The 17,786-nt window shown below is 35.8% G+C and overlaps 2 protein-coding genes and 1 long non-coding RNA gene across 19 annotated transcripts; 2 read left to right on the forward strand and 1 right to left on the reverse strand.

Annotated features, from left to right (window-relative positions):
* Positions 1-792: 792 nt before the first annotated feature.
* On the reverse strand, positions 793-6,577 carry LOC130711351 (uncharacterized). Of its 15 annotated transcripts, none has more exons than XR_009010668.1 (10): positions 6,042-6,577; positions 5,769-5,871; positions 3,878-5,532; positions 3,632-3,787; positions 3,420-3,508; positions 2,937-3,034; positions 2,351-2,458; positions 1,845-2,041; positions 1,579-1,733; positions 793-1,425 (listed from the first exon to the last, which is right to left on the reverse strand). It is a non-coding gene; the product is annotated as an uncharacterized LOC130711351 (long non-coding RNA). The 15 variants fall into 15 exon arrangements; XR_009010672.1 differs by having other exon boundaries at positions 3,878-5,421; positions 5,755-5,871; positions 6,042-6,575; XR_009010670.1 differs by having other exon boundaries at positions 3,878-5,421; positions 6,042-6,574.
* Positions 6,578-7,417: 840 nt separating this feature from the next.
* On the forward strand, positions 7,418-11,580 carry LOC130715149 (ribonuclease III domain-containing protein RNC1, chloroplastic-like). 3 transcript variants are annotated; one of them, XM_057565203.1, is made up of 5 exons: positions 7,418-8,400; positions 9,381-9,582; positions 9,954-10,154; positions 10,776-10,862; positions 10,973-11,580. In XM_057565203.1, exons 1-5 carry the CDS (start codon positions 7,592-7,594, stop codon positions 11,288-11,290), a joined length of 1,617 nt encoding a protein of 538 aa, XP_057421186.1. In that variant the 5' UTR covers positions 7,418-7,591; the 3' UTR covers positions 11,291-11,580. The 3 variants fall into 3 exon arrangements, with proteins under 3 accessions (XP_057421186.1, XP_057421189.1, XP_057421188.1); XM_057565206.1 differs by lacking the exon at positions 7,418-8,400 and having other exon boundaries at positions 9,443-9,582; positions 9,964-10,154; XM_057565205.1 differs by lacking the exon at positions 7,418-8,400 and having other exon boundaries at positions 9,445-9,582; positions 9,905-10,154.
* A 717-nt stretch (positions 11,581-12,297) lies between these two features.
* Positions 12,298-17,501, forward strand: LOC130715796 (casein kinase II subunit alpha-2-like). The gene is made up of 10 exons (XM_057565917.1): positions 12,298-12,646; positions 12,928-13,057; positions 13,515-13,709; positions 13,968-14,125; positions 15,539-15,629; positions 15,765-15,830; positions 16,558-16,640; positions 16,815-16,878; positions 16,967-17,035; positions 17,155-17,501. The coding sequence occupies exons 1-10, from the start codon at positions 12,363-12,365 to the stop codon at positions 17,212-17,214; spliced, it is 1,200 nt and encodes a 399-aa protein (XP_057421900.1). The 5' UTR covers positions 12,298-12,362; the 3' UTR covers positions 17,215-17,501.
* The last annotated feature ends 285 nt before the right edge of the window (positions 17,502-17,786 follow it).

Consider the following 17,786-nt stretch of genomic DNA (forward strand, 5'->3'; position numbering starts at 1 on the left):
AAAAATATAATGATAGTTTTTATTTGCAATTATTTTTTAAAATATTTGAAATTTTTATAAAAAAGTATAGCAAATGAAATCTATTATCTGTATGAAAAGTAGAGTTGTTTTCAAGAAGCTTCAGCCACGTGCAATAACATTGTCATTTTGTTTCCATTAAAAAAAAAGTTCCATAATTTTTTTAACACCCACCTTTAACCGAAATTAAATTATAATAATGACCAAAATCCAGATGTTGTTTTAAATTTACAAAAAATACAACAAAATAAATGATTTCAACGAAAATAGGGTTAGATTTTTTTTAATGAATTTTTTTTTGAAATCAAATTATGTTAGATTTTGTGTAAAATTATATATGATTAAGAACTTTTAATTTCAACTGACACAATAAATAATAAAAGTAAACCATATTTTGTTATTTCCTGTTTGGAACTATCATTAAGAACCTTATACGAAATCATATTACATAATGTTTAAAATCACTTATTGAATAGGTTATTTTGGAGCCTATAATATTTTTTTTGGGACTAAATGAATCTCACATTCGATTTAGTTTTTAATTGTTTTTAGGTTGAAGAAGGGTCTGATCTCATTTTGAAAACAAAGATTTGAAGTTTTTATTTTTTTCCAGAAAATTTGCATAGATAGATTAAAACTATCAAAATCTAGCAAATCACAATAAAAACTCATAAAATCCTGAGAGTGGTATTTCTCATGAGAGTGCTTTTAACCTTCTAATTTTTTTTTTTGTAACTTGGTCTTATTTGAGAAGTAACTATATGAAGTGGATGCTTTTAATAAAACACAACTTATACCACTAAAATGGGACATGAGAATAACATTCTCACAACTTAGGTGGAGAGTACTACCTGAACAAATACATAACTTAGCATGAAGCTCTAGAATCCCCAAACCACTTCAAAATTGGACAGTAAAACACTTAAAAGCATATACAACAGTAGACCATGCACTTTACAAAAGAAAGCATCACTGTCTTATCAAGTATTTCAGGAATTCAGTCACATCACAGGTCCAGGCCAAGCTATCTCTCCAATACCTTAAACCTCCCAAAAGCCAATCAAGGTAAATACTTGTAGATCATGTAATTATTCTCGTGCATCAACTCCAGTAGTGGTGCGGCCAGACATTCTCAAAATGCTAAGGCTAATGATTTTTGATAGCCACATCTTGACATAATACTAACTGCTAAGAAAAAACATACTAAGTGGTAAATGCTTCACGATGTAAAGTAGCAAACATTACAAAAGATCAACAAAGGCAATTTCCAGGACTCATTCTAATAAATCATTCTTTTTCCAGCAAACTTGTGACTGAAGCAATGGTTATACGTCCAAGCGCCAAAAATACCATCAGAAGCAGCTACTTCTAAATAGCCGCCACTTTGTTTCCTAACACAAATGTACTCTGCAAAGTCAAGTATCTTTCAGCACATATGCACAGGGTATGATAAAGAGAGCATCTTTCATGGTGCTTTCTAAGCTTGATATGAGTGTTGTTGTTGTTTCAAAAATAGATATATAAAAGATTTAAGATTAAATAGAGGTCAAAGAAGCAAACCTGATTTTGAAGGGGTTCATGCATGACAATGCCTTTAAACCAAGTCATGCTAAGGGCCAAGATCTATGCAGTTTTCATTATTGACATTAGTAGATAACTTTTTACTGGCAGTAACATTCCTTCTCCTTGTTCTTGCTTCTTTGCTTGATTTTAGACTGAAAAACGTGATTTTATCCATTTAAGCAAGTATATATGAACTGGATATAAGAAGTTCATGGACCAAAATGTGGCAAAAGTATAAAGGAACCAATCTAAACAATACTAACATGGAAGATAAGTAAAGTTTGAGCTATTATGATGAAACATGGGTTGCTTCCTTTGAGGAGAAACTTCTCCAAATACTTATTCTTCAAGTAGATTCAATATAGAAACTATTACTTAGTTATAAACTCGGGTACCAAGTTCAACTCAGAACAAAGGATGCTTTTGTGGTGGTAGTTGAGAACCTGAAGCTCATCAAAACCTGCATTAAATTATAATTAATATTATCTCCCCAGATCCCTTCCAAGCTTAAAAAAATAATGGAAGCTAAAAAGTCAATAACATGTTAGAGTAGGCAATACAAATGGCTGTTATAAATTTGAGTTCTTGTTGCAGGGCTACAACAGTCAATAACATGTCAGAGTAGGCAATACAGATAGCTGTTATAAATTTGAGTTCTTGTTGCAGGGGTTGCTTTTGCTAGGCTTTATTCCTTAAGTTTTTCTTTTATGGGTGTTAGTCCAATTTATCTACCAAACAGAAATAATATGATTAATGAAATCACATTTACCTGAGTGAGGAGGTATCCCCAAAAGAATGAAGACTGTATTAAACCGAAAGTGCTGGGGCTCCAGTTGTACTCTGCTGACATAGGAAGTATAGCAATACTCATATTTACCTGCACATGTGAAACAGATTGAAGTTTCTTTGAGCTAAAGCTAACTGAAGACTCCACACTCCACAGCAGTTCTAAACTATTAATCTAAGGTTTTCAAATTCAACCATTTATGGACACTTCAATTCACAAAAGTAACTTGACACTGAAACAAAAAAAATGAACAATGCAAGGTTAGAAAGCTGAAGGAATGATGCTACTCCTACTTTAGTGAAAAGGGAATCATGTCAGGCATCAGTATGAGACCTCAACGTAGACCTGATGCCAAGCATGCTAATCGCACAACTTCAACTTTGCCTTTAATTGATGAACATGGAAATAAATTATTAATATAGAAGGAATAAAACATTGCACAGAAGGAGAACAAAATTGGACAAATGTGATGAAAACTACTAAACTGAGTGGACATGAATGCCTTCTTTATAACCTTAGAGTGTTACCAAAATGCAGATGCTACAAAATCGGTGGCAGGAGTATGAACCTATTCTTAGTTACTGCCGTGAAAATGGAATTCGACTTGCAGCATGGATGCACATGGATGCTATCTTTTTTCTCAACTTTGTGCCTTGCTTTACCCTCCTGTAAATCAAAGAAAAATTCAGTCAGATTGATAAAGAAAATTCCTATCAATGCAAAATTGAGTTAGAGAAAAAGTGAATAAAAGATGTATGAATCAAAAACAAATCACATATACATTAAGGGAACAACGTTGTATTGGAACCAGTTGTGCAACTTATGGGAAATGAGTATCATTAAGGCCTAAGAGGAACAATATTCTAATTCTAAATTTCCTACAAATATCAGTTCACAAAATGCATCAATGACAAACAAATCTATTAATGTTACAGGCAAGTTAGAAGCCAGCAATGATCCTTCAATTCAAACAGGGTATCACCGTTATTAGGTAGAAGCTGTAAATATACATTGCAAAAGTACAGGAAATACTGAAACAATGAAACCTTACCATATTTGCTTTAAGGAGTGCTGTGTATATGGTCTCAAGTTCTGATATACGACCATCAAATTTTTCAATCTTTATAGGTGTCTGCAAAACTGAACAAATGTGTCAATTTCAAAGGACCTGCTCCGCTAATTGCTTTTTATTGTGTGAAATGCATCACCTCAATATGAAATTTGTAAGGATTAGGATTCAAACTAAAATTATGACCCACTCACCCCGGTGTGGCAGATCGTTTGGTAAGAGGAAATTCTGCATCTCAGGTCCTCCGCAGTAAAATGAGCTACTTGTGGTGGTAGTTGAGATCCTCGACACACTGCACATTCCCTTCATTTTTTTTATTGCTCAATCACCACAAAAGCACCCGCTGCAATCTACACATAGCAGCAGAAGAATATCCCAGGAGAGAACATAAATAATCAAATTGTGACTGGGAAAAAAGTAAGTTTCTGTGAATGATATACCTTGTCAACAATAGGGAATTCATAGATAATCCTAAAAGAATGTAAGCACATGCTACAGGCTATTTTCACCATCACGACTTTATAATTATCGAAGAGCAGTTCAGCTTGCTGAGAAAATAATTTCTTGAAGAAATCAAAGCAGTGTTTAAACTTTTGCAGCGCAAAAGTTAGCAGCCAAAAAAACATTTTATACTATCACAAAAAACACGGAATCAAAGAATGAAATATTTCATTCTTTGATTTCTTCATGTAATTATTTTCTCAGCAAGTTGAACTGCTCTTCGATAATTAGAAAGTCGTGATGGTGAAAATAGAACTCATTGAGAATCTTACCACAACCTTACCTAAATGAGATGACAGCTCATTGCATCTGGTATTTTTTCTTCAATTTTGTTGATATAAACATCTTGATTTTGTTTGATTTTTAACTCTCTTTATATTAATCTCCTCCCTTTTGGTCATTGCTATTTGTTGAATCTTTGATAGGGTTTCAATTTTGTGAAAATGTTAGCTTTCAAGTAGGATAATTTGTTTATCTATTTATTTGGTTTATTAGTTTTGAGGTCAGTTATCATTTTGAACAAATATGTTTTCTTTTTTAATTTTAATTGGGAGTACTATGATTCTATTGATACATATTTGACCTTCCATCTGGCTTTCTGATTTTAGGAATCTCTCATCTAAGATTTTTCATTTTCTAACACTCCACTCAATGGACCTTCTTTTGAGGAAGCTGATTTCAATGTGGAATTCGCTCATAAATATTTCATTCTATTAGTATCTAAAGTAATAGAAATAATCTTATCAACTTCATCAACATAGACAGCCCCTCGCTGAGCGAATTCCACATTGAAATCAGCTTCCTCAAAAGAAGGTCCATTGAGTGGAGTGTTAGAAAATGAAAAATCTTAGATGAGAGATTCCTAAAATCAGAAAGCCAGATGGAAGGTCAAATATGTATCAATAGAATCATAGTACTCCCAATTAAAATTAAAAAAGAAAACATATTTGTTCAAAATGATAACTGGCCTCAAAACTAATAAACCAAATAAATAGATAAACAAATTATCCTACTTGAAAGCTAACATTTTCACAAAATTGAAACCCTATCAAAGATTCAACAAATAGCAATGACCAAAAGGGAGGAGATTAATTTAAAGAGAGTTAAAAATCAAACAAAATCAAGATGTTTATATCAACAAAATTGAAGAAAAAATACCAGATGCAATGAGCTGTCATCTCATTTAGGGAAGGTTGTGGTAAGATTCTCAAAGAGTTCTATTTTCACCATCACGACTTTCTAATTATCGAAGAGCAGTTCAACTTGCTGAGAAAATAATTACATGAAGAAATCAAAGCAGTGTTTAAACTTTTGCAGCGCCTGTTTAAACTATTATCAGCATATAAATCAACCATTTGAGGGACTATTATCGGCATATACATCAACCAAAAGTTCAGCATATACTCTCCTTCCTTTTCTCAAACATTCTTCCGCCTGTTTAAACTATTATCAGCATATACATCAACCAAAAGAGATGCCAAGTCTGCAGAAGGTAAACAAAATAAGGGACCAATATGAAGACTAATTTATCCTTTAGAGCTTTGCTAAATCTCCACGGGACCAATATGAAGGTTAATTCATTGAAGTAAACCATCTGTATCAATGATTATATTTTAGCGTTAAAATAATGGGGATAACTACAAATTCCTGAGAGGTGGAGTAATGAGTGATAAAAAATATATATATATAGGTGTGTACTGAAAGTTTACTCCATGGAAAGCAATAAATGTGAGAATCAGTACACTGATACAAATTAAAAAATCAATGTGAGTGTGTAAGGCAAACCATCTCATATTAAACAAACAAAAGGTAGCACCTGCTCAAACTGACCATGATGTTAGACGAATCTAGAAGTCGAGGAAACCAGCGAGAGCCACGTAGTTGGTGAATGACTTGGTCATGAGGTCGTTCATCTTTGGGAAAATCCACTTCCCTGTATAGAAAAAAACACAGAAATTCAATTCAATTCAATTCCTCAGTGAAATCAATCAGTGTTTATGTCAGGAATTCGAAATAGGAAACACCTTAGCAATTGAAACTTCTAAATCTGAATATATGAAGGGTTTGCAATCTCAATCGAAGATCAGAAGAAGAAATCCAAACCTAGAGGATGTTGGCTTGGCTTTAATGGAGTTATCTTCATCTGCACCCTAGCCGTCTCCATCTCTGAGAAGAAATCCATGCCTACATACTGCTTTGATTTAGGGAAAAGATATGGTGAGCCGCACAATGGAAAAAAAAGTGAATTAAAAAGCTAATTTGATCGCTTCTTTCTTCAGAATGAGGATGAGAGGCGAGGGTTCTTCAGAATGAGGATGAGAGGCGAGGGTTGAGATGGCCGTGAATGGAGGGGCTCGCGGCGAGGGGGGTTGAGATGGTCGGACATAGGGGAGGGGAGAGAGAGAGATAGACCTGTCGGCGACGGTTGCGGTAGACGGAGACGGAGACGGAGACGGCGACGGCGACGGTGCAAGGAGTGAGCCTCAGAGAGTAGAAGGTTGATGTCGAAGTGAGTCCACTGGCGACCGCAAGTAGGGGCTGCGCTAGGAGAAAGACAGTGGAACCCTAGCAGACTTTTTACCGAGATGCAATTGAAAAGATACAGTGAACTGTGCAATTGAAAAAATGTTTTTGGAGAAATAAGGTAAAGAAAAATCATGGCACATGTGGCAAATAAGGCCAAGGTGGAAAAGCTGATGTGTAAATTATTAAATGAGAATTAATAGGTGGAAAAGCTGACGTGTAAATAATTAAGTGAGAATTAATCTCGGAGCGACACGTCACTAACTTGACCTGTGAGAGCGACACGTCATGCTAGAAGTTGTTCTTTTCTAATATATATATAGATTATATAAATTGACGGGATATGAACTTCTGAATAATTATAAGATTATGTAAAGAAAGTAAAGGGAAGAAAAATAGTTTATGTATCAAAGGAAAATCAAACTCATTTGTTTGGGGCTTTATGTTGTACTTGGATGAATGCAAGCTGCATGTTGTTATAGAAAATAAAAATATTCATCATGTTCCCAAAACTTGTTCACGTTCAGAAGAGTTGTTCGGTTGTTTTCAGGTGAACCACTATTCTTTATTTTTTGTGTTTTAGGTTTTTTTTTACTTATAATAATGTTTTATTCTTAAAATTATGATCAATAAGGCTCTATCCACATCAATTGATGAGCGTCAGATAAGCAAGTTCTGTTAGCTTTAGGACGTCCATCAAACGGAAGGACCCAAATCATACAATCTCTATATCTAAAGAGTTAAAAGGTATATGCACCAACAGTGTAAACTTTGTTTACCGAAACATCTAATTGAATTCCGTCAAATCAGAAAATATATTTTTATTTCAATTAAAATTAAAAATAAATCTAACTCTCTCATACATGACATAAATTGATTGGATATCAATAATGATTTATATACATACATACAATACATACGCATTTCTACGACGTGCCCAAAATGCGTTTTCATTTTTTTTAGAAGTTGGCAAGTTGTGACGGTCAAAAACCACCACAAATTTGTTCGGTGACATAAGTTGTATCAGCTGCTCCTTATCCAACCAGCAGTAACAGTGTGGAAGCTCAAACAAAAACCCTGCAACTAAGACCTCAAAACCCTTCCATGGCTTCAACTCTCACATACCAACCATGTTAGAATTTTCTTCTCCCCACACACAAATGGAGCTTTCTTCTTCCTTTCTACTTCCCCATAAACCACTTCACTCATCATCCTATTTACACAACCCACTTCGAATCACCACAAAAACCCGACACCCCACCACCCAAATCCTCCGTATTTCCGCGGTGGCCATCGACCCGCCGCCGCAGGAGCTTCCTCAGAACAGTCCCCGCCGCCTCCTGCAGGAGCTCGCCGAACGCAAGAGACCCTCTCCGAAAAGAAGAGCACCGCCGAGAAGGTTCGTCCTCACTCCTCCGGTTAACGACAAGAAACTCGCCAACAGGCTCCTGAATAGCCCACAACTGACGCTGAACAATTTCCCTGTGCTGAGTTCATGCCTCCCTTACGCGAAGCTCAATGATAACGACAATGCGTGGATGGAGGAGCATTTGATGGAAGCGAAGCAGGCGTTGGGGTACCCTTTGGAGCCGTCGGAGGAGGTGATGATGGGGGAGGGGAATCCGGCGAAGATGCTCGATACGCTGCTGTATTTGGCATTTCAGCACCCCAAGTGTGAGAGGTCGAGGGCGAGGCACGTGAGGTGTGCGCACTCGAGGTTGGTGTTTCTGGGGCAGTATGTGTTGGAGCTGGCGTTGGCGGAGTTTTTCTTGCAGAGGTACCCGAGGGAGTCGCCCGGACCGATGAGGGAGCGGGTTTTTGGGTTGATTGGGAAGAGGAGCTTGCCCATGTGGATTAAAGCTGCGAGTTTGCAGAATTTGATATTCCCCAATGTTAATATGGATAAGTTGGTTAGGAAGGACAGGGAGCCGATCGTAAAGTAAGCTCTACTTCCATATGGTGTTACTTGATTGTTTTTAGGGGGATGAATAGTATCATTGTAGTCTAGTAGTGCTGTTCCTACTGTGAAGTTTGTTTACTATACTTGAAGGTGTGATTATTAGTTACACTTACAGTTGTGGTTATATCAAGATTCTTGTTACTATCGTAAACAAATGCTTCTGATGTGGTCACACAAGGTAGTTGTAGACTTGTATAGACATCTAAAATCATGATATTTTGGCCGCAATTGCAGTCTCGGGCTGTGTTTTAAAACCATGCCGTGTGTGTGGGGAGGATTTTGACATGGAGTCAACTTGGTTGCAGTCACCTGACTGGCCAAGCTGAATTGATTGATTAGGTTAACACATTGCTTTTTAGTTGCTTGTAAGTTGCTAAATTTTCCCCTTGGTATTTTTTTAAGCAATAGAGAATTGAGATTTGAAAGTTGTGTTGATGTTATTTTTGTTCAAACAGCTCCTGAGTTGGTGATGCTATAATGTGGATATTTCTGAGATCAATGACCTTCTTCATCTGATGCCATCTTTGTTTCAAGACCAAACTGTTATTTCATGAAACGTACATAATATAAGTAGCTTAGTATCAGAAAAAAATTTAGAAAATGAGAATAATTGCTGGCTGAACACCCATCTATCTTTCAAGACCAAACTGTTATCATTCATGAATTGTAAATAGTTAAATATAAGTAGCTTACTGTGAGGAAAAAACTTGCAAAGGAGAGAAAAATTGCTGGCTGAACTTCCAGGATGATATATATTTTGTTTGCTTTAATCATTTATCGTGACAGAGCATTCATGTAACCAACTCTACTCAGTGGGGCAAGACTTAGATGATGTGGTGTTGTTGTTGTCTAATAATTTATAGTGGAACCATCTTAATCAATGGGGCTGGTCTCTACCCATAACTGTTTCTGAAATGTATTCTTCACTGCTTTTCTAATTTTTTTTTATACATTGGCAGGTCTGTATTCTGGGCTTTGTTTGGGGCAATATATCTGTGTTTTGGCATGCCAGAAGTGTATCGTGTTCTTTTTGAAGTCTTTGGAATGGATCTAGAAGCTGAGTATTGCCAGCCAAAATTGCGTAGGCAACTTGAAGATATAGATCATGTATCTGCTGAATTTAAAGGCAAGCTAAGCTGGCAAGATGTGGTTGCATATAAGGCAAGCTCTACACGTCTTATGTCATAGTATTATTTGTTTTGACAAGTTAGCACGTAAAGATCTAAATATTGTCTACTTATAGCATGTTTAGATCATCTTGTTTTCTCTCAGAATCAATTCTGGCACTTAGAAGTATTCACAGTAGCTTCTCGCCTTCTCCCCAAATAATTGATTTTGATTGTAGAATCAATTCCAGGAGGATTTCGGATTTCCAAACATGTTATTACTATGGTTGACAAACTCTATTTTACGTTCATGTTTGTTTTCATGCTCTATTGTGAAATATGCATGAAAAATTCCTTTCATATGACATAATTTGCAGATATTATTATTAGGAAGAACAGCAATGATGTTTACTGTTCTCCATTCAGCCTCCTGCAGATGCCCTGTTTGCAAATCCACGGCTGTTCAGAGCTTGTATCCCCCCAGGCATGCATCGGTTTAGAGGAAATATATGGGATTATGATAGCAGACCCCAAGTAATGCGAATCCTCGGATATCCATTAGATATGGAAGATAGAATTCCAGGAATTACTGATGCTAGGAACATAGAGCTTGGACTTGGATTGCAGGTAGCTCTAATATTGCCTCTTATTCTGCTTTTTCTTTGGCACTATCAAGTATCAGGGTATTGCATGTTGATTGTTTACAACAACAAAAACAGATTCATTTTCCCACTAGGTGGAGTTGGATGCATGATCAAATGACACCGTATTTTTTTATTCTAAATATGTCTATTGACAAACCATTGAAATCTGAATCCTTCATAATGGTTTGGCCTATCGTTTTTTAGGTCTTCTTCTACTTCTTATGATTGGACTACCCTACATTTGATCTACACTCCTTAATAGAGCTTCTTTAGGTCTTCTCCACCCATAGGTTATATCCTAACTTCCTTCGACATGCAATCCCTCATACTCCTATCATACCTTGTGTGTCCATTTATCCTTCATAACACTCTTATTTCTGCAACATTGGGCTTATTTTCTTATTGACTCTTTACCACCCAACATTCAATTCCTTGCAAGTTATAACAAGTATGTTCATAGGTTAACTAGGAAATATTATTTTACAACTTTCTATAGTATCTTCCTTGGACCTTTCATGGAAGATAACAAGTCAATTGATCAGCTTGAAGGTTCCTTGCTTCTGTTCCAAGTTCTGATATTATTGAATTTCTTGTTGAATTGCAGCTATGTTTCTTGCATCCATCAAATTACAAGTTCGAACATCCTCGATTTTGCTACGAGAGATTAGAATACCTTGGCCAGAAGATACAGGTAGACGACTCTTTTTGCTGTCTGATATATCGTATTCTAAAATTTGCTCACCTCCTCTTTGTTGCATGCCGTATAATTTTATTTATTGATTTATTGTGTATTTTGTTTAGGATTTGGTGATGGCTGAAAGATTGTTGATGAAGCATTTAGATGCTCCTGGGTTCTGGATACAAGAAAAGCACCGCCGCATACTTATGAACAAGTATTGTGGAAGATATTTGAGGGCCAAACAACTCCACCATTACATTATATATTCTGATAAGGTTAAAGATGCTTACGGGCGCAGTCATAGACTGAGAAACCCGGCCACAACATCTGTTCAACAAGCCCTTCACGGGCTTTCATATGCTGTATATGGGAAGCGTGATGTAAGACGTCTGATGTTTGAGGTTTTTGACTATGAGCAAGTCCAACCTAGAACAATTTAAATATGAAGAGACAGTAGTGACATTACACAAGGATACAAGAAATTCCACTTTCATTTATTCTTTGACCCCCTTTTCCTTCATCTTTTACATCTTTCTCTGCTTTTTTTTACCCTCTTCATTTAGGATTCTCCATATTATGATTTGATCCTCTTATTTTTAGCTGATTTTCAAATTCTTCGGAAGCTGCTCTTGTATATATTCATTGTATTGTATTACTATTAGTTTTGAGACTACATCTGAGATGACTGTAAGAGCATGAAGACAAGGATGCATTCTTCTCCAATATCCAAGGTCCAAGAGTCTAGTTGGTTGAGTTGGTGATTTTAGAATGAAAAATACGTTATACTTGCCTATTAGGAATGGAATCCTCCCCGGCAGTACTTGCCTCCAGCTCCCTCTGTAGTATTTCAGACCATTATATTCATCCACGGTTTAGAAAAGTAAGGTATTTAAATTATAATAATTATGTTAGTTTGATGGCCAAAAAAGTAAAATTGGATTAGCCAAAGAAAACACCGAGACGCTAGTGCTGCTCCACGTTGTCGGGCACACATTCTTGATCATATAGCCCCAAAAGAATAGTTCAAGCGGTAAGAGTTGAAAAGTAAGAGTTGAAAGATGAGTAAATGCCGATGCAAAATCAAATCTTACAAAGGATAAAAAGCTCACCTTCCTGGGAAAAAATTGGCCTATAAAAAATACCACTACAATGGTCATTCTATGGGGAAACGCCATCTATTGTGACCGTATTTGGAAAATCAACCATTCAAAGTCAATCAATATAATTTATTTTAAGGTTAATTAAAGAATATATTTTTCTCTTATAATATTGATATTTTTGTGTGTAATATTTCACTAAGGGTGCTGTTCTTAATAATTCAACTCTAGATTTAAGTATAATATTATTTTGGTTACATAGGAAAGTCTATTAGGTATAATAATAATAATAATATGGATACTTGTCTTTCAATAGTTATTTATTTCCATTTAAAAAAAATTGTCAAAGATTTGGTCCAAGTTGGAAATTGAATGCAGACAGAGGACGAGTGAGTTTTGCCGCGCGGGAAGAAAAATGATGACAATCAAAATCAATCCTCAAAATCAAAACATGTGCAAATATCTCCACACGCGCCTTAACTATCCCCACAACAACCCACCCGCGCTACTCCTCCGCTTCTTCCTACTCTCCACACTAGTAGCGCCGCTCGCGCAACCTCCAAACCCGCGCACCACCACCACCGTCCCCCAGATCCATCGCCGCCGCCGAGCCATGTCGAAGGCGCGTGTCTACACCGATGTCAACGTTCTTCGCCCCAAGGAGTACTGGGACTACGAGTCTCTCGCCATTCAATGGGGGTAATCATCAATCATATGCCGAGTTTTAGGGTTTCTGTGTTGTGTTATCATATGTGATTTGAACCAGTGTTGTCAAATAGCGGTTATAGCCGCGCCATAGCGCTATATTTTCCGCTTTAAGAGGCTGGAAATAGCGGATTTTTGGCTTACCGCTATAGTCCGCGATCCGCGATTAACAACACTGATTTGTGTTGACCAAAATTAAAATGTTACTAATTGCTGGTGTTTTTTTGTTTTCTCTGGATTCCTGATTAATGTTATGTATGGAGTTTACTTTTCAGTGAACAAGATAATTATGAGGTTGTGAGGAAAGTGGGAAGGGGGAAGTACAGTGAGGTTTTCGAAGGCGTAAATGTTAATACCAATGAGCCCTGTGTAATGAAGATTCTCAAGCCTGTGAAGAAAAAGAAGGTCAGCTTTTGTTTATGATACTAATGTTGTATGCTAGCTTTCCTTTGGGATGTAAGGATTATGAATAAAGCCAGCCATTGGTGCTTTTTCCTGAACTATTCTCCTAAAATTTGCTGTACAATGAGTAATGCTGTAATTTATACACACAAAAAAGAATTTCTCATATACTCTTTACAATCTTCTTTGTATTGGATTACAACTCTAGCACTTTGCGGAATCTCCCTAACACAGTTTACAACAGTTGTTTCGGATATAAACAAGTAACTTGAGTTTATCATAAGGAGACATAATATAATAGAATTTCAAACATGGAGATTTATAGAATATCAATATTAGGCAAAAAACTTCTATCGAATAATAAACAACAGGCATATCAATATTGAAATCGTAGTTCATAATCTAATTTTATAGCATGGTTGTGATACCACCATCTGAGATCTTTAACATTATTTTGCAGATTAAAAGAGAGATAAAAATACTTCAGAACCTCTGTGGAGGACCAAATATTGTCAAGCTTCTTGATATTGTCAGAGATCAACACTCTAAAACTCCAAGCTTAATATTTGAGCATGTCAACAGTACAGATTTTAAAGTTCTGTATCCGACTTTGGCTGATTGTGACATACGCTATTACATATATCAGCTTCTGAAGGTAATGTAATTCTTCGCTCTCGTGTTACTCTTGGGATGCTGCTCTTCGTGTCCTCTCCATTATAAATATATTATTTGGTAAAACTAAAAGTAATTGAAATATTGAATCTTGGGTAAGGCTTATATTAATTATGCATCTAATTTACGTGTGTAAGCTTTTGCTTATGCATCAATGCATCATGAAATTATTCTTCATGTGTGCAAGAGATGTTTAGAACCTTTTCGTGTTACATGAATGCTTTTTAGTTTTGAATCGTAGGCTTTAGATTACTGCCATTCTCAAGGCATAATGCACAGAGATGTCAAGCCTCATAATGTAATGATCGATCATGAATTTCATAAACTTCGCTTGATAGATTGGGGTCTTGCTGAATTTTATCATCCTGGAAAGGAATATAATGTTCGTGTGGCTTCAAGGTAATGTTCTCAGACCAATTTTTAAAAGTCCAGAAAGATATGTAAAATGGATGAACCAGAGTATATTACTATATTGCTAAAATCAAAATCAGTAAGGCATCATTAGCATGTTCAAGCATGATTTTTTCAAAGACTAGATTATTGAAAACTTTGTGTGCCAAGTATCGATATATCCATAAATGTCATTCTGAAGATTTCGAGACAACCAACAGTGAGAAAGACTTGCAAAAAGATTTCTACTTTGGTCAAGGGAGATGTGGCCTTCATTGCTACTAAACATAGTGGAACTGAATACTTGCAAAAAGATTGTAGCAAATACTTACACTTCTACCAATTTATGCTTGATAAATATTTCATACAAATTCCAAAATAGAGTTTGAATAAATCACCCTTTTTAATTATATCAAGATTCTCAATCCCTTAAGACCTTTTGATTCTAGTTTCTTGTGAAGGTCTCTCCTATGTTCACTGTGCTATTATATTTTCAGCTACATTTTTTGTTTAATCTTAAGAGACTCGTATTTTATAAACAACAATTAGACTTTTATTTCTGAAGCTTATAATACACAATATGCCCTAAATCGTGCTTTACAGAATACTTGTATAAGATTAATGTGTAATGTATTGTGAAATGCCACTCATGGGGGTGTTTAGGCTTATTTTTCGCTGACAGTCTGACACTGATGCCATCTGACATTTATGATAGCCGGATGAAGCAGATCAATGAAAAGTATGTCAAAAGTGACCAAATGATTATGTGACCCTGATTTCTTTATTTAATTACCCTTCCCAGTTCCCACTTAGCAATTTGAAAGGATATGAGTCTATTAGGCCTAGCTGAAGATATTAAGAGTGTTTAGAACTTAGAAGTCCCACATTGACTAGAGATATGGCCAAACAAGTGTTTATAAAGGGTAAAGCAACCCTAACCACTAAGCTAGCTGTTGGGGTATAGTTAAGCCTAACTTGAATTCTAAGAAAGAGCACAAAGATTAGTCTTCATTGCCATGTGCAAGTGCTGTAAGCAGAAGGAATAAGCAAGAAGATAAAGGAGTTCCAAGAATTGAGGTTTTTGTTCTAGTTTAGTGGTATTCTGCTTTATAGTTTCCAACTAGGCTCCTAGTTTTGGTTCTTGTTAGTAGCATGTTTCAGGTTCCTAGTCTAACACTTATCTTTAATCATATAAGCATTCTTAGCTTCTTTCCAGGCCATTGTTAATTTACTGTTGACATTTTTTTATTTTGTTTGTAATTTGCTGATATTTGTTAGTTTGGTATAAACTTGACTACATGACTACGGTTGTTTAAATTTTCCTAGACTTATATGCTATTGTTGTGTGAGGATTAGTTTTGGGTTTTCAAGTTATTGAATGACACTGACAATATATTTGATGTGCTATGCTTTCTTTCTCAGACACTTTAAGGGCCCTGAACTTCTAGTAGATTTGCAAGACTATGACTACTCATTAGACATGTGGAGCCTGGGTTGCATGTTTGCTGGAATGGTAAGATTTACAGCTACAGGTTACAATTTACTGGTTATGTGGTATTCCCTTTGGCATTTTTATGTGAAATCTAATTTTGAATATACATGTGCAAAATCATGTAACTCTGGTTTATGATAATTTTACTTCATGTAGATATTTCGCAAGGAACCTTTCTTTTGTGGTCAGGACAACAACGATCAGCTTGTAAAAATAGCTAAGGTAACAATCATGGCGGTTTGCAACAATGTATAAAATTTTCGAAGTTATCATGTTGATGCCATGCAAGTTAACGCAATGTTTTAGTTTTGACTGCATAGTTTGAAAACACTGGTGGCATTTTTTGTAATTATTAGTAATATATTAAGACTGAGCTAGAGGGCAATGCCATGTCACTTCAGCTATATGTTTGCCACATAATTGTTTTAGCTAGCTCACAAATAATCTAATGTTCAAACTACATAAATCCTAACATATCTCCTCGATGCAATTGCATCTGAATTGCCCCACCTTTTTTTCTGTACGTTACTATGTATCCCAAATCCATCAACATTCTGACTCAGTGCAGTCCATCGAATCCTAGCAAGACTCTTTGGTTTCTACTGTGTGCAGTTCGAGACCACTCTCCCACCATGACCAACTGCTCTGAATGTTGACAATAGCATTCTCTATGCCAGTTTCCTGGTTGCCCTCCACCAAATAAGTTTTCTCGAGATCTGGGAGGGTGTCTGAAATGAGGAGCCATGGATATGGCTTGACAGTGAGTGTTTCAAGCTTGAGATTCCTTTTGAAGACATTTCAGAGGCTAATCATGGGTATCTTTTCAGCAATGTCAAACTCAGCAACTCCCACTCAAATATCTTCAAAAATATTTCTACCTCATACGATAATTACAATGTATTTGAAAACAATAAAATGTAATTTTAAATATGTTGTATGTGATCTGCAGGTGCTTGGGACTGATGAATTGAATGCATATCTGAATAAGTATCATCTTGTGATTGACCCTGAACTTGATGCTCTACTTGGAAGGTAATATGATTTAGTGAGTTAGCAACTCCTCTATAATATATTCCTTGGCAATGCAATTGTATCTCTATGAGCTCTCCTTAAAATGTTTGCTGCTTTTGTTTTAACTTTATTTCCTCTTGGTAGATATGTGAAGAAGTATTACTGATTTCATTGTTATGCTATTTCCGGTTGCAGTCACAGTCGCAAGCCTTGGACTAAATTTATCAATTCCCATAATCAGCATCTTGTGTCTCCAGAGGTCATTTAATCTATTCCCATTATGGCATTAAGACCAAAAACAATTTTTATGTAAGGATTTTACTTATTTCATTATATTCAATATGCAGGCAATCGATTTTCTTGATAAGCTTCTTCGATATGACCACCAGGACAGGCTAACGGCAAGAGAAGCAATGGTAATAAAGAGCTCATTTATTCACCGCAACATGGTTCTTCTTCTGTTGTGTTAGTACCTTAATTTACACAGTACTTCATTATTGTTTGCTGTAACTTTTTGTTGTTGACTATTCTGTAGGAACATCCATATTTCTCTCTGGTTAGGGCAGCAGAAAATAGCTCTATGAGAACACAGTAACTTCATATGTGGAATCATAAACCCGAATTCATATATGTGGGACTGTTTTCTAATACCCTAACAGGCGGTATGGTTGGTTGCCTTAGTTATAGCCGGTTAGTTTTCTTGTGGATTATATATCAATTTCATTATCTTTGTTCAGTTGAATAATTTGTTAACATGTCGTTGAAAATTAAAATTATGTCTTAAAATTATAAGGGCGTGATTGGTTTTGTTTAAATTTTAGTATTTCTCAAATTTTTCTTGCACAAGATGCTGATTATAAATTATTTTAAATACAAGATTAACTAATGTGTTTAAACTTAAAGAGTTTATGCTTGCCAGAGATCTGTCTGATTCATCCGGTACGTTAGTGCATGTTTGGTTTGGCGTTAGAGTCACACAAACGTGATTTCATGCATCTCAATACATCAAAAAAGAAGTTAGAATTGACTATGCTGAGTTTAAGATGAATCGGATAAACATGATATTGACACGTTAATTTCAATATTGATGCTCATTGAGTTCGACGAGAATCTAAAGTTCATGTGTCTCTAACCAACTACAGGGGGGAAGTTCATTCTGATTATGTG

This window comes from Lotus japonicus, chromosome 4 (genome assembly GCF_012489685.1).
Source record: "Lotus japonicus ecotype B-129 chromosome 4, LjGifu_v1.2".
Classification (NCBI taxonomy): domain Eukaryota; kingdom Viridiplantae; phylum Streptophyta; class Magnoliopsida; order Fabales; family Fabaceae; genus Lotus; species Lotus japonicus.